At 57.8% G+C, this 15,107-nt stretch overlaps 1 protein-coding gene across 1 annotated transcript in view; it reads left to right on the forward strand.

Annotated features, from left to right (window-relative positions):
- Nucleotides 1–10,125, forward strand: part of CUX1 (cut like homeobox 1) — a 268,016-nt gene extending 257,891 nt beyond the window's left edge. The window contains exons 15-23 of the mRNA XM_035559234.2: nucleotides 401–537; nucleotides 943–1,009; nucleotides 1,756–1,868; nucleotides 2,746–2,862; nucleotides 4,642–4,725; nucleotides 4,851–4,907; nucleotides 6,811–6,891; nucleotides 8,104–8,168; nucleotides 8,430–10,125. Of these exons, the coding sequence (XP_035415127.1) occupies nucleotides 401–537; nucleotides 943–1,009; nucleotides 1,756–1,868; nucleotides 2,746–2,862; nucleotides 4,642–4,725; nucleotides 4,851–4,907; nucleotides 6,811–6,891; nucleotides 8,104–8,168; nucleotides 8,430–8,490 (782 nt within the window). The 3' untranslated portion in view covers nucleotides 8,491–10,125. The remainder of the gene's footprint in view (nucleotides 1–400; nucleotides 538–942; nucleotides 1,010–1,755; nucleotides 1,869–2,745; nucleotides 2,863–4,641; nucleotides 4,726–4,850; nucleotides 4,908–6,810; nucleotides 6,892–8,103; nucleotides 8,169–8,429) is intronic.
- Nucleotides 10,126–15,107: the final 4,982 nt, after the last annotated feature.

Here is a 15,107-nt window from a genome sequence, read left to right on the forward strand (position 1 = left end):
TGCAGCAGGGAGGCTGCTTAGGGCATGGGTTTTACTTGGGGGAGCAACTGGAAGGATGGTCCTTCATGGAAAATCAGATGGGCAGGGACCTGGGGGCCGTGCAGCCTTCACCTGTGCCATGGGGCAGGGCTGGTCCCCTCTGAGCCCAGCCCCGGAGCCACCCCCTGTCCTCATCACACTGAGACAGGCCGGGCGATTGCCCTTTGGAGCACACCAGGGATCACTGCCGTGCTCCTGCCACCCCAAGAAACAGGGACAGAGCCCTGAAGGAATCAGGGTCACTGCCTGCATGCTGGCTTTGGTGCCCCAGGCAGGGATCTCTGCCCCCTTCTGGAGTCCCCTGGGTGCAGCGAGTGGCATTGGGGCACCCCTGGGTGATGGCCCCGGCTCTGTTTTGCAGTGCGCTGCGCGGAGCTGCAGATCCAGCTGACGGAGGCCGCGGCCACTCTGGCTGGCCAGAAGGAGCTCGTCGCCAAGCTGGAGCACGACCTCAGCACCATCCAGGCCCTCTCCGCCATGCACCGCCCGGATGCGGAGGTAACCTCGTCTCTATCAGCCCCCAGGGACGGCTCAAGGTGGCCCCGGGGGTTGACCACCTCTGGTGGCAGGCCCACAGCAGGCATGGGGGTTGTTCCATCTCCTTTTTTTTTTTCTTCTTTTCTTTTTTCCCCTTTTCTTTCTTTTTATCTTCCTGCCCCTTGCCCAGCTGCATGGTGCATTGTGCCCATGCGCAGGACAGTGCTGGCATGGGAGGGGGTGGCATTGGGGGACCACCCCGTCCTTCTCCTCCCTGGGGACAGGGCAGGTTTGAGGGTTGAGCATCACCTCTCCGCACTGTCTTGGGCTTGACCCTTGCTGAGAGCCCATCTGGCAGCGACACTCCCCATGGGTCTGCTGGTTCCAGGTGGGAAATGCTGAATCCTTTCTGCTTGCACCCCCCAGGGCGCAGCCGTCCCCAGCCTGGAGAAGATACCGGAGCCCATCAAGGAGGCCACCGCGCTGTTTTACGGTGAGAGGCAGGCACAAACCCACACAGGATGCCAGGGAACCATCCCAGAGGGGTGGGCAGGGTAGCAGTCACCTCCAGGGGATGGCAACACGAGGATGCTCAAGGCGGGTGCAGACATGGCCTTCAGCAGGGATGGTGATGGGTTTTCCATGTTCAGCACGGTTTGCTGGTCCTCCTGAGACAGGGCAGCAGGCACATGCCAAGATGTTGAACCTGGGCTAAAGCACGCACCCCGTGCTTTGGATTTTGCTCTTTCCCCACCAAATCCCTTCTGGAGCCAGTGAGCTAAATGTTTCCTTTACATCAGCTCCTGCACTGAGGTCTGCAGGATAAAATGAATCGAACAAATAACGACGGTTGGCTCTTCTGGAAGAAAACCCCACTTCCTTTCCTTTTTTTTTTTAATTTGTTTCGAAACGTTTTGCGAACCCACGATAAACAGCATCACGGCAGCAGTCCCACCAAGCCAAACGACCTGCAGCCACCCATCCTGTGCTAGGAATAGCTGCTCTGCGCAGCCGTGGAGTCACAGCCCTGGGGGAGGCAGCTCTCCGCAGCCGCTGGGGCCTCCTGCTGCTGGGAAGGCAGGCGGGGAGGGAGGGGGCGATGGGCACGGCCCCCCCATGGGGCACCCACAAACTGGGGCACGGCAAGCTGGTGGTGGCTGCGGGCGAGCAAGCCCTGCTGCTGCAGGGTGGGTGGCGGGTGTCCGCCAGGTTGTGTCTGAAGCTGAGCGCTGTCCGCAGGTCACCCGCCGGTGCCCGGAGCCACATTCCCCGAGGGACAGGTGGACTCGCTCCTCTCCATCATCTCCAGCCAGCGGGAGCGCTTCCGAGCCAGGAACCAAGAGCTGGAGGGGGTATGTGGCGAGGGGATGGTGGCACCTGCATGCTGGCACTGGCTGCTTCAGTGGCCTGCAGAGGGTTTATTATCAGCACAATGCCAGCAGCACCGCTGCAGAAACTTTACCCAGCTGAAGCACAGCTCAAAATAACCAGCTGGCAGGCTGGCTCTGCACCGCCCGTTGCCCACCTTGGCTGCCCCAGCCCTTCTTTGGGGGCCCCATTTGGCAGCAGCTGGGGCCATTTTAATTAAGGAGCAATTTTAATTGAAAGCTGAGGGATCTGAATTACTGGGAGGGGAGAGCGTGGTGATGAACGTGGTGCTGCATCGGGGGTGGCAAAGCTGAGCGTTTACTCCTGGTCCTGCCACATCTTGCTGCATGGTGGCAACAAGTTGTGTCCCAACGCATTTTGTCACCTGCCCTCGTCTCCCCTCCGTGCTGCCAACCTCACGGCTGCCCCTGCACCTCGGGGTGCCCCCCACCTCCCCTCGCCTCCCCACTGCTATTGTTGCACAGCTTCGTTGAACCAACAGTGGAGCCGTGCAGCTCTGCTGCTGTGACACTGAGGATGCCCAGCATCTTTAGATCCAGGGAGCTCAGTTCGGTAAGGATTGGCCCCTGCCAACCTCAGCTATCCTGGGATTTGGAGGTTCAGTGAGCTGCCCGCGTTTGCATGGTGAGGTGACACCAGTCTGGCATGACCGTGAGCACCCGGTCCTTCCTGGGGCTGCACTGAAGCCCCAGCTCAGCTCTGTGGCTCTGCATCCCACATCGGGATGGGGAACTGGTGGGGCTGTGGGCGTTGGGCTGGATCCTGGTGGGTGCACCAGACAGCCCCCGTCTCCCTTCTTCTCGACCTCACTGCTAACAGCCCCCCTGCTCCCCTCTGCAGGAGAACCGCATGATGCAGCACACGGTGCAGGCGCTGCAGAGCGAGCTGGACAACCTGCGAGCCGACAACATCAAGCTCTACGAGAAGATCAAGTTCCTCCAGAGCTACCCCGGCCGGGTGAGTGGCTGTCCGTCCGTCCGTCCATCCGTCCTGCGGGTGGGTTTGCACAGACAGGCAGACCCCAAGCGCAGACCGTTCCCCGCAGTGCACGAGAGCAGGGGGAAGGTGCGCATTACCCGTGTGCATCTCGTGTTGGAAAGTTGGGGGTAACTGGGGCGAAGAAGGATGCAGAGATGTACCTAGAGGAGCGGGCGCCCAGACCACCTGCTGGGCCAGCAGTGCTGAACTGTGCCGAAGGGTGTCAGATTCTCACGTTTCCTCCCCAAAATAACCCCTACAATGTCTTTGCTGCTCACTGCCTGCAGCATGATGCTCTGGCAGGCACGTTGTGGATGCTCCTGCCCAACCAGGCAGCAGGCAGTTAAATCGGGCTCTCCTGCAAGAAATCCCCATAGTTGGAGGCTGAGAAATCATTCCTCCCGCAGTGCGGTGAGTCACTGCCCACCGCTGGTGTGCGGGAGGTTGGCCCAGGCCATTCATCTGCCTCTGCAAGCTTTCGGTCGCACAGCTGAGCTCAGAGACCTCGGGGCTGAGCACGGCGCTTCGCTCTCACTGTGTGCCAGGCGGGGGAATAGCTGCGAGCATCGGCTGCGTGCCTGAGCCAGGGGCTGTTCCGGTGGGGTTTTAGCCCAAATTTCTTGCAGCCAGCAGAGAGCTGCTCTGCTTCTGGCCTTCTGGGCAGCCAGGGCTGTCCCTGAAAGAGCAGGAACCGGCCCCAAACCCTCCCACTTATCCCAGCAACGCCAGGAGGAGATGGGAGTGGGGCCAGGCTTTGCTGCTCACACCGCACCCCCTGCGGAAATGCTGCCACCCCAACAGCTGCTGCCTCTCCGCGCTGCCTGTGCCGAGCCTGTTTTATTGATGGACATTTTAACAGCGTTTGAGGATGGGAGACTCCCACAGCCGTGCAGGGCCTTATTTGGATCTCGTACTTCTGCCTGAGTGAGGCTGGCCCCTCTGACATTTTTGCCAGTGTCTCCCGCGGAAGATCATCCCCGTGTTTATCTGGTGCCACAAGGCAACCCCTGGATGCCATTCGTGTGAGCTAAAGAGCACAAGCCTCCCGCGCGTCGCGTTGCATAATTCACGACCTAATCAGGCATGTGACAAGTTAAAAATAATCATCAAAGATCATTCAATAAGGCCAGGATCTAGTGACTTCATAGCCCCTAAATTGGGATCTCAGCTCATCGGGGTATCGCCTTGCGGCACGTAAGGGCACATTTGCTAAAGGTCTGCTGGCAGCAGGGTTTGCCCGCCTTGAACCCGAGCCACCGGTGGCCGTGCAGGATGAGGGGCAGGACGGGGGCACCCACAGGAAGCCCTCCTGGCATGGCAGCGTTATGGGGGTGCTGCAGCAGGGGAGCCTCCATCCTGCGGGGTTAAAACTGAGCGTCTGAACCCAGCCCCATCTTTCGCTTCTGTTAAGGGGGTTCCTTAATTTTCCTCGCCCTTTGCCCTGCTAATAGTAGCTGTGGGGTTAACAGGGATTTCCTCCTCATAAACCACTGTCTCCCTCCTACCTGATCTGGCAGGAATTTGGGGTGTGATGTGCAATAACACATTGGTCCTGCCGGCCCTGTGGCCAGTTTGGGGCTGCGCTGCTCCATCCATCGGGGTCGTTTCCTCCAAACGAGGCCAGGGAGGGCAGTGCAAGTGCCTGGGGGGGGGACATGGGGGCTCCAGCCCTTGCTGCCCATGCATACATCGGTTACACGGGGATAAGGATGTGCAGCTGTGCCAGCCGAGGTTCTCACCCTGCCTTCACTCCTGCAGGGCAGCAGCAGGGACGACACTGAGCTGCGCTACTCCTCGCAGTACGAAGAGCGCCTGGACCCCTTCTCCTCCTTCAGCAGGAAGGTATGGGCAGCCCTCGGCACCCTCCCTCCACACCAGCCCCTCCGGCACCAAACCTTCCCTGATTCTCATCCCTCAAATCAGCCCTTCGAGCCCCAAACCCAGCTTCTTGTACTTTGTGCTTGCAGGAGCGCCAGCGCAAGTACCTGAGCCTCAGCCCCTGGGATAAAGCCACGCTGAGCATGGTGAGTGCGCTGCGGGGCGGGGGCAAACCCTTCCCTGCCCCGGGCAGGGGTGCAGAGCGTGCCAGGGCCATGCTGCAGTCCCCAGAATTTTACATCTCTGCTAGGGAGTGCTGGCAAGCAGCAGCTTCTCTATTTTCCCTCTGCTGAAAGGTTAATTTTTCTGGATGTTTTTCTTAAAACACTGCCTCCTCCTGGAGCCTGGGTGCAGCTCACAGCAGTTATGGGGTGCTGACCCCATGCTACCTCCTTGCTGGCAGAGGAAGGTGGGCTCTGCATCCTCCCTCAGGGCAGTAGCAGAAGGCTGTTAGAGCAGAGAGGAGGGGCGAGACTTCGCTTTCCTCACTCGCCCTTTCCTTTCCCCCGCTCCTCCCCAGGGACCTGCTGGGATCGGGTGACCCAGCCCCAATGCCGCAGCCCACTGCGGTGTCATGGCTGGGAGCTCGGGGACAGCTCTCGCATCCCGCAGGGTCATTATGAGTCGCTGTCAGCCACCCATGTGCATGCCCATGGCTCTGGAGCCTTTCGCTGCCTTCCCAAACCTCCCCCTGAAATTACTGAGGAGGAGCCCACAGCTGGCCCCAGCTAACGTTGTACCCTGTCCTTTACATCACGTCTAAGTACCTGCAGCCCAGAAACCTCCAGAGATGGGTGCAATAACCTCTTCTCGTGCCCTGAGCCTTCCTGCTCTCTTTTCTTCCAAAAAAACATCAGGGAAAATACTGGGGCACTGTCGGTGTCCACAGCAGCAAAGACTCCTCATGGTGGGGCTTGGCTGCCATCTCGTAGGAAGGAGTGCTGCTTTCAGCGTTAAAGCGGGACGTGGGCATCGAGACAATCTGATTTATACTTGGATTTGTGACATTCAGGGTCGGGTGTGGGATGTTAACCCCAGATATCTGGCACAACAGAGGTTAACATGGGAGTGCTGGTCTGCAACAGCCACAGAATACAGAAATATCTCGTAATAAAGGCAAAGTTGTCATTTGCATAAAAACTAAGCAAATGCCAGCATGAATATGGATTGGGTGGCGTGCCAGCACCACGGAGAATTAATGAAAGGCATTTACAAAAAACTGACTTACGGGAGTTACTCCTTGGGAATATTTAAGAACATAATCTTGTTTGTTACAGCAGCCTCCGCCGTGGCTGTGAATAGAAAAGACGATTTCAGCATGGGGTTGGTTTGCTGGGAGATCTGTGGGTTTTAATGCCAGCCTCAGAAATCCCACATGGTGTTTTGGGGAATTTGCTTATGTCCATAATGAATCCCTAGCTTTTACAGCAAGAGTAAAAAGTGGCGATGTAGGAAGGCAGGATGTGTTCTTCACAAGCTGCTTTTCTAGGCTGTGGGTGCTCCGGAGTTTGGCTCTTTTGATGGGATGGGCACACAGATTTTCCCCTTGGGATGTGGTGTCATGGCAATGCCACCAGCTCCAGCCATGAGCCTCCATCCATCCTCAGGCACGCAGCTCCCCTAAAATTAATAGTCAGGTGGTGCCCAGCGTCCTCGGGAGCTTTACGTGTTCTGGGGTGCTCAGACGTCGTGCACCCAGGCGCAAAGGGTTTTAATGCAGCCCTCAGAAATACCCATGGAGCATGTGCCCAGGTGGCTGGTGAAGGGATGCTGCAGCTCACGACTTCCACCAGCTCATGAATTAAAGATGTGCGACACTTAATTACTGCTGGGGCTCCTCTGTGGCGCGTGCTGAGCTGCAGGCAGGGCTGCGCGGGGCAGAGCTAGGCAGAAAGCTCAGAACGAGCCCTCAGGAGAGTTTTTGGCAGGGGCGGCCCAGCAGGAAGCCCCGCGGTTCACAGCCTTGAATTCCCCTTGATTTCGGGCGAATCACCCTGGTTGTTGAGTCCCCTGACCCGTGCTGAAATGGGATTTCTGCTCTCGCTGCAGGGGCGGCTCATCCTGTCCAACAAGACAGCTCGCACCATCGCCTTCTTCTACACGCTGCTCCTGCACTGCCTCGTCTTCCTGGTAAGTGTAAGAGGTTTTAGGAGTAAAACACGGCAACGTGCTTCCAGGCCCTGTGCAACGCCACCTCCCTGCTTGCTGGGTACAACCCTGGGTGCCCGGTCACCTCTGTGGGCACTGAGTTCTGCATTTCCCCTTGCCCTCGGGATCTGCTTCTCTCCAGTTTTTGAATTTCCCCCGCTGTACATCAGGGTCAGAAGCAGAGGTTTGGGTTAGGAATAGGGGTGGCTGTGGAGAAGGCTCCCTCCTTGCTGCAGGGGCCAGATCCTGCAGGCTGTATCCACAGCTGCCTTCCCCGAGCCCTTCTGCTTGTTCACTGTCGGTGCTGGAAGTGATGCTGGGGCTGCAGCCCGTGCTTCCAGGGCCGTCGTGTTCCGCACGATGCAAGCTCCCATAGCCTTGCTCAGTCGCTGGGGGCTTAGTTAGCTTTCCAAGGAAAAAAAAAATCTAAACATCAATAATTAAACAATGAAACAAGATGAAAGACAAGTCAGAACAATATTTTTATCCTGATCGTCTCAGAATAAATCCAACCTCGTGTTATTTTGGTGAGGAAAGGAGCAAAGAAAATAAAAAGTTAGGCATCATTAAAGTTTAAAGCTCTAACCTAAAAAAAATAAATCATAAATATTGCATGGTTGGGATGATCCAGCTTCATCCAGACACAGAAGGGCCTGGAGCCCAAGCCCAGAACTGGGCAATCCTGCAGCTCTGCTGCTACAGAAATGTCTCTGCGGCAAACCCAGGGAAGGAAAGTGGCTGTCGCCCCTTCCCTGCGCTGCCTTCTGTGGTCTCAATCACGAAGGAAAAAGAAGCCAAACCGAGCCGTGACCTCCCCCAAGCCAGTGCCTAAACCACGGCTCCAAAGGCTTCACCATCCACAGGCAACCTCAGACATCTCCTTGCTCCAAACCGCTGCAGCACACTTCCCCGGCAAAAATAACGTGCTGCAAAACATCAGCCCGGCCTCCGGGAGGGCAACGCCACAGCCACACGCTGGGTTTCTGCTCCGGTAATGTGAGGGTGCAGAAATGCTTGTATCCATCCTTTGCTGTGGGGCTCTGATTGATGCGGAGGGGACGGGATGTCGCGGGATGTCATGGTGGGGGTGGGATGTTGTGATGGGGACAGGATGTTGCGGGGTGTCACGGCAGCGACACGCCAGGCAGAGGCTGGCACATGAGCCCGCACCTGACTGCATTCCTTATTTTGCAGGTTCTCTACAAAACCGCCTGGAGCGAGAGCGTGGGCAGGGACTGTGCCGCGTTCTGCGCCAAGAAGTGGGTGTGAGCGGGGCCCGATCCTGCGCGGGGTCGGCTGCGGTGGCTGCCCGGGTGGGGGATTGCAGCGGGGTGTTTGAGCACCCGTGCTGGAAGTGAGGGTGGGAAATGGGGGTGGGAAAGCAACTAAAAACTGGTGTGAAGGCGGAGATCAGGATCAGGCCCCTGCCTTGACTTCCCCCATGTCTGGAAGTGCTAATCATCGCGGCTAGCACCCCAAAGCGAAGCGCCCCATGTTAACTAGCTGTGCCCTTTCCCCAGGTACGCCGACCACGTGCACAAGTTCCACGAGAACGGGGACGTGGGCGACATGTGGCAGTGATGTCGGGCTCAGCCCCGCCGCTCCTCCTGCGGCAGGATCTGGCCCCTCGTGCCTGCCGCCTGCTTCGCTGCAGCTTTGCTTTCTGCCTCGTCGGATGGAGGCAATGCTTCACCCCCCTGCCCCAGCTCGGAAATCAGCAGCCTCGCTGTGGGAGAGCCGTCTGCAGGACACGGCCCCGATGTCCCCCAGTGCTCAGTCGTCACCGAGCGACGTGGGAAAGGCGAGATAAAAGCTCCTCTCTTCAGCTGCAATAGCTCATTCAATCCTGTTTCAAGTGCAGCACAACATGGAGCGGACTAAATTTAGCCAGAAAATTGGGGGGGGGGGGGGTACGACTATTAAGCTTGCATTTCAATGTATTCTGCTATTTGAGAATTCCCATTTTGCTCCCGTTTATTGAATTATCCGAAAGCAATCAGTCCTGCTGGGCTTTGGCAGAGCGAGCAGATAACGGCGCTCAGCCGGAAAGCCGAGCCACTTGGCACGCTGCCTTCTCCCCGTAGCTCGGCGATGCGCTGGGTCCGCAGCATTTCTCGGGGCCCTTTCAGACGTGTGCCACCACCACACCGCTGAGCTCCGGCACACGGTCGCGTTGGAGCAGGGACCTCGGCCTGAAGGCAGCATGGCTGGTGCCAAGTCACCTGGCGTGACGTGAGGTGCTGCTTTTGGGGCTGAGCCCCACGGGTGCTCGGGGCTCTCCGCCCTGCCCTGCCTTGTGTATTTTGGGCAGTTCCCGCAGCTCTGGGCTCAGGGTCATTCGGTCTGTTCAACCTCTGACCCCTTAGGAGGCTGAACGAGCCAAACGGGCCTATTGCTGGTGGTGGGCATGATGAATGGGGAGCTGCTGGTGGGAAATTTAGGTTGATTTGGGGAAAAATTGACAGGAGGAGAGGCTGTGATTTGGGGAGCAGGTTCTGGCACCCCTCGTGCCCGCCCAGCTGCCCGGTGCTGGAAGAGACCAACGTTAGCATGGTCTGCAATTAAAATTCTCCTCCTAAGACAGGAGAATCTTGTGGCTTCCAATTAATGTTTCATTGCCGATTCAGATCTGTTCTGCTGGGAAGCTGGGACCTCAAACTGCATGTGCAGGCAGCAGTCGGCTTCACATCTGCTACGGGCAGCAGAGGTTTATTTATAGTAGCCATGGCCCGTGGAAAAAATGCAAAATACTCATAAATGGAAGCAGAGAACAAACACAGAGGGACCAACCCATGCCTGTCCCACTGGGCATGGGGTAAATCAACCCACAGCATCTTGGGGATTTTAGGATGGCTGTGCGAAGGATGGAGCTGGGGCTGTGGGATGCTCAGCACCGACAGCATGCGCCCAAGGGCCAGGGAGATTTAGGGCTGCTTCTCCTACCTCTCCATAAACTAATCGACTTTAGATGTGTGGTAGATGATGTTTTGCTCTCTGACATGGGTAGCTCAGAAACGTGATCCAGGGAAGGGTGCGATGCTTGCTGAGGCTTTGCTGGGAAGGCTAAATTTGCTTTTTTTAGAAGCTATATATGGTGTCTTGGAATTGCAAAACTTCTGCAGCTATTCACACTTGTACTCTTCATAAATGATTTCAAATAGATGTTGAGTTCTGCGGGATGAGTGATGGAATAAACTTAGATATGCATTGACTGGATCACTTTTGTGCTTTTTTCTCTTTGACTTATGGTGCTCAACAACTGCGAGGAGACGTCCTGCCCCAGTGCCAGGGCAGATCCAGCTGATGCTGGAACCCCATCCCATGAGTGCTGCTGTGGTGGTGAGGGGGCTGACCATGGTTTCCCCCATCCTCCTCCTCCTTTTTTCTTGCTTTTTCATCCCAAATGTGCTCCAGCAACCTCAGCCTGGCATTTTGGTGGTCCCCTAGCCCCATGTTCCATCCCTGCAGCGAGGGGTTGCAGCCCCATGCGCTCGCATCGTCCCCTGCAATTTTGCAGCAGCTGCCGGACGTCCGGGCGGCTCGCAGCGAGGACAACTGCCGCTCCCCGGCGTTCGGCTTTGGCTGCCAAAAACCATCTGACCGTGGGCAGGGAAAGCCCAAATTCGGGAGGGTTCTTGGGTCTCAGCCTGCCTGCGTCTGGCCGCAGCCTTGGCCAAGTTTTCGGGGCTTCCTCGGCAGCCGCTGCTTTCTAGAGACGCTGGGGAGGCGGAGGGCACAGCGGGGGGGCTGCGGCGAGGCACGGGTGCGTCTCCCCAGCACAGCCCCCTGCTCTGTCCCATCCCTCCATCCACGCAGGTGACCTCGGCTCTACCTGCAGGGAGGCTGGGAAGGTGGGTGGGCTTGTTCTTGTTTTATTTTTTTCCTTTATTTTTGGTCATGTGCATCAGTCACTGAGCGCTCACGCATCCGTGCCAGCCTGCAAGGTCACCAGGACCCCTCCCTTCAGACAAAGTCGTCCTTTGGTAATGTGTGTGTGGGAGGGAGATGGGAGTGGGGTTTTTGCTAATTTGATTTGAAAGCTTCTTTTATCCCTCTGTGGCTTGAAAGAAAAGGATTTTGGTGACCCCTTGCTCTCCCTCACTGTTTTAAATTTGATTAGGGGAAGCAATCTTAATTAGTATCGACAGATATTCAAGAAAATAATTAAAGGAAAACCCGTGCTTTTTATATCCGTTTAACCTGCAAAGCATTCACCCAGCCTCGGAGACCCAGGCTGAATTTCGGGGGGGCTGGAGGTCTGTGTGGCAATAGAAGGGGGAGCCCGGTTGGCGATGAGACAGCAGCCTGCTCGCATCTGGGTCACAAGTTCAGGTTTCGCCCCAGGCAGAGGAGACAGAGAGAGAGAGAGAGACACCGCTGCCAGGATGGAGCAGATCTGTCTGGATCACGGCTGCAGCGCCCCGGCTGCCCCTGGCAGGGAGAGCTTCGGGGGCCTGATCCTGCACCGACCCCACAGACCCCACACTGCAGGCTCAGGAGGTGCGGGGCGATGCGGCGGTGTTTGCAGGGCGATGCGCTGCAGCAGCCGGTGCTGTGCTATTAAAAATGGGGGAAAAAAAAAAAAAAAAACACAAAGCGCGGGTTTTGTAAAGGTCCGCGGCCGGGTGCCTCGCCCCACCGTGCTGCTTCACGAGCGCGATGGGTCTCCATAGCCACGAGCGCGCAGGCTGCAGACGTGTTTGCCCGTGCTCTGCAAATGGAAAAGCAAGATCAATAGCGTTTCAGCAGCGCTGAATGAAGGCCAGGCGCTGCCGGGCGCACAGGATGCGAGCGAGACTCCCACGCAGACAGGAAAGGCACTTCACAAACACAAACACACGCAGAGCCAGCGCCGGGAGCGGCGTGCCTGTTATTCCAGGTTATTTTAAGTTCAGGCTGTACCCGGTGAATGCGGCAGGCTCCCGACGACACCGCGGGGTCGGGGTTTGCGGAGCCCATCGGCAGCGGGGCTGCGCATGGATGCTGCTGGAAAAAGGGGAATCAAGGCACAAAGGGGTTAAACATCCATGTGCAGCCTGGCCACAGGGATCGATTTGTGTTTATTTTTGGAAGAATGGCTCTAACAATCCGCTGTAACCCAGCGGGGGAGCAGGGTGGACCTCCACCACTTGGTGCTCCCCATTTGCGTGCCTTTCTACAAGGGGTCAGCAGGAGTCCTGGCCAAGGGTGCGCAGCCTTATGGGGTGAGCACGGTGGCTTCGCGATCCACCAGCCATCGTCCCTCTCGTTTCTTCCCAAGTTGCTGGAGCAGCTGGGGCCACAGATGAACCAGGTACAGCTCATTTGTCTGAAAAACAACAGCAGAGCTTGAGTGCTCCAAAATCCCATGTGGCCGTCCCTCATTGCGCCCAGCCAGCATCCCAAATGCCCCCCAAACCGTCCTGGCATTTTGCACGCACAGCCCTGATCTAGGAGGGCTTGAACACCATGAGAGCCTCAAAACCCTGCCTGCAAGGGAGCTAACGCCTGGGGTTTGGGGCGAGCAGGGGGCGAGCAGAGGCTGGGAGGTGCCAGTCCCAGGTTTATCGCTTCCTGCAGCGTTAGCCATCCGACAGCAAGCCGGGTCCAAAAGCTGGCGCAGCATATGGAGCGGCCCCAGCCCCCCCGCTGCCTTATTGACAGAGTCTCCCTGGAGATGGGCCTGGGCCACGCGGGCTTTTCCAGCACGGAGAGGAAGTGGAAAAATATTTACTTCGCCCCCCCTGAGCCTGCTCGCGTGAAGGCAGGAGGAGGCAAAGCGAGCGAGGCGCAGCAGGCGGGCAGGCGCTGGTGCCGGTGTGGGGACACTGGGGTGGCACGGGGACGTTCAGGGCCCCCACTGCCCCCCAGGGCTCATGGTGCAAGCAGAGCAGGGTGGTGATTTGCAGGGCAGGGGGCTCACTTAGGCACTGAATTGGTTGTTGGTGGGGGCAATGGGTTAGCAGAGGGAAAGGACCGGGGGCAGCAGGGGGCAGCTCTGTGCTTGCCCGTATCCTGTGTTCAGCGAGGGGGCAGAGCAAAAGCTATCGGTGGCTGCAAACAAAAATAAGGTGAAACGATGGGGAGGTGGGCAGTGTGGTGCTTTGCGAGGTGGAAAAGCTCAGCCATTATCTGTGTGCAGGACTGCAGTTGGAGAGATGCCTGATCCTGCCCCATTTACTTTCCCCCAGATCTGGTAGGATCTCCCCTACACTGGGAGAGACCCACGTCCCCAGTGGGTCCCGCAGGTGTCACCGCTCTGCTGGATGTGCTGTGGGGTTCAGAGCAACCTCCCACTCCTGAAAAACAGCACCGGGCTGGCACTGCAGAAACGCCTGCAGTTGGGGGGGCAGATCGAGGTCTTCTCCAGTGCCACCAGCCCAACTGAGCGCCCAGCTGCGGTGACACAGGGATGGGCCACAGCTGTACCCGGGCTGCCTGCCCTGAGGTTTTTCCCCAGGAATAAACCCCCTTGAAAGGCACTTGCACAGGGTTACCCCGGCTCACTGTAAGCCACTTGGCAAGGCAGAGCATGTGCCAGCTCCTGGCATGGCACGGTGACCACAGGGCGAGGGAATGTGCGGGGTCTAGGACATGGGGCAGGAGGGACACGGGGGACACTTGCTGCTGATGCTCCCACCCTGCCACCTCATCCCTTGGTTTGGCCAAAATGCACCTGGTTTTGGGGCTGGGCTTAGCCAGGGGTGCCCAAGAGGGTCCCAAGAGGGGCACCCGCTACTGCTGGGGTATCTGGGGGGGTGCCTCGGGCACGGCACCTGCAAGGGGATGGGCAGTGCCACATTGCACTGAGCCACTCTTAGCACCTTGTCCCCATTTAATGGAGCTTTGTCCCCATTGCATTAGCGTTTTTTCCTCACTTTGTGGTGCATTGGTGCTTTGCCCCCACTGCACGAAGATTTGTCCCCATTGCGAGGAGTTTTCTCCCTGTTGCATCAGTGCCTTGTCACTATTGCATAAGTGCTTTGTTCCCATTGCGTGGAGCTTTGTTCTCATCGCACAGGGCTTTGTCCCCACGGAGTGGAGCTTTGTCCCCATTGCACAGATGCCACCACTGCGAGCTCAGCACCGTAACACAAAACAGGTGAGAAAACCAAAGCTAACTGCAGCTGCGAGCGCAGCTCTGCTCCCCCAAAGGCATCGCTGAGGCATCGCCTCTTCCTCCTGCCCCCGGTAACCCCACTGGTGCCCACAGCTGCCAGGGGAACAGCCAAAAATAGCTGGGGAGGGTACGGGGGTGGAGGGGAACCCCCCCATGCGCTGCAGCAGGGGGTGGCTGCAGCAGCTGGGGGCGTCCCAGCCACGACAGGCACCTGAGGCCACGGGGCCAGAGGGGGGGGACGCAGCCAGCAGCAGCACCATGTGCCCCCTCAGCACGTCGTCCCCTCCCCAAATCCTTGCAGGAACAGCCAGGATCTGGGGCTTTCGGGTGTCTGTCGCTATGGAAACCCCTCCTGATAGTGCTGGGCCATGGCTGAGCCTGCTCAGCGCTGCTGCTGCACACCAGAAGGGCGATGCTGCGGGGTGACGCTGCGGGACGGGATCCTGAGGGTCCCCAGACATGGGGGGATCGGGGAGGTGCACCCATGGGGGCCTTTTAGGGAAAGAAAGGGAGTAGTGGTGTGGGTTTTAGTACCCTCCTGGTGGTTATATAAGTTCGAGAAAGATGCTGAGCACAGGAAAGGCTCCAGGATGGACCCGCATGAACCACCGTGGTGCTGATGTCCACAAAAGGTTTCGCCCATGCCTGAAATTTGGAGGTGTTTGGTGTAAGGCAGGAGGGAAAGCCGTGATAAGTGAGAGCCTGGAGAGCTGGCAGTGTGGCTCTGCAGCACCCAGGGGAGCGGGACAGCAGGATTTAGGCCCAGACAGAGCCTGGTGGGGCTGTGGGCCTCAGGGTGAATATCTCCAACACCCAGGCCTGGAGAATTTGGGTCCTGAGCATCCCTGAGCAGCAATCACCAAACAGATGTAATTGCAGGAGGTGGCTAGGGGCTGATGGAGAGGGGAGGGAGCCCTCTGGGCATGTGGAGGGTGTGGGGGAAGCTTTTTGAGGCCTTTTCCTCCAGTGTGCCGGTGGAGGTGCCAGCTTCCTACACCATGACCTGCGCTAGCAAAGCATAGCCTCCGGAAACATCTTTCAAGCGTGGCCAGAACAGAACAACACAAAGAACATGGCTATTTAGGAGAAACATGAGGGC

Source organism: Cygnus atratus, chromosome 20 (genome assembly GCF_013377495.2).
Source record: "Cygnus atratus isolate AKBS03 ecotype Queensland, Australia chromosome 20, CAtr_DNAZoo_HiC_assembly, whole genome shotgun sequence".
Taxonomy (NCBI): Eukaryota; Metazoa; Chordata; class Aves; order Anseriformes; family Anatidae; genus Cygnus; species Cygnus atratus.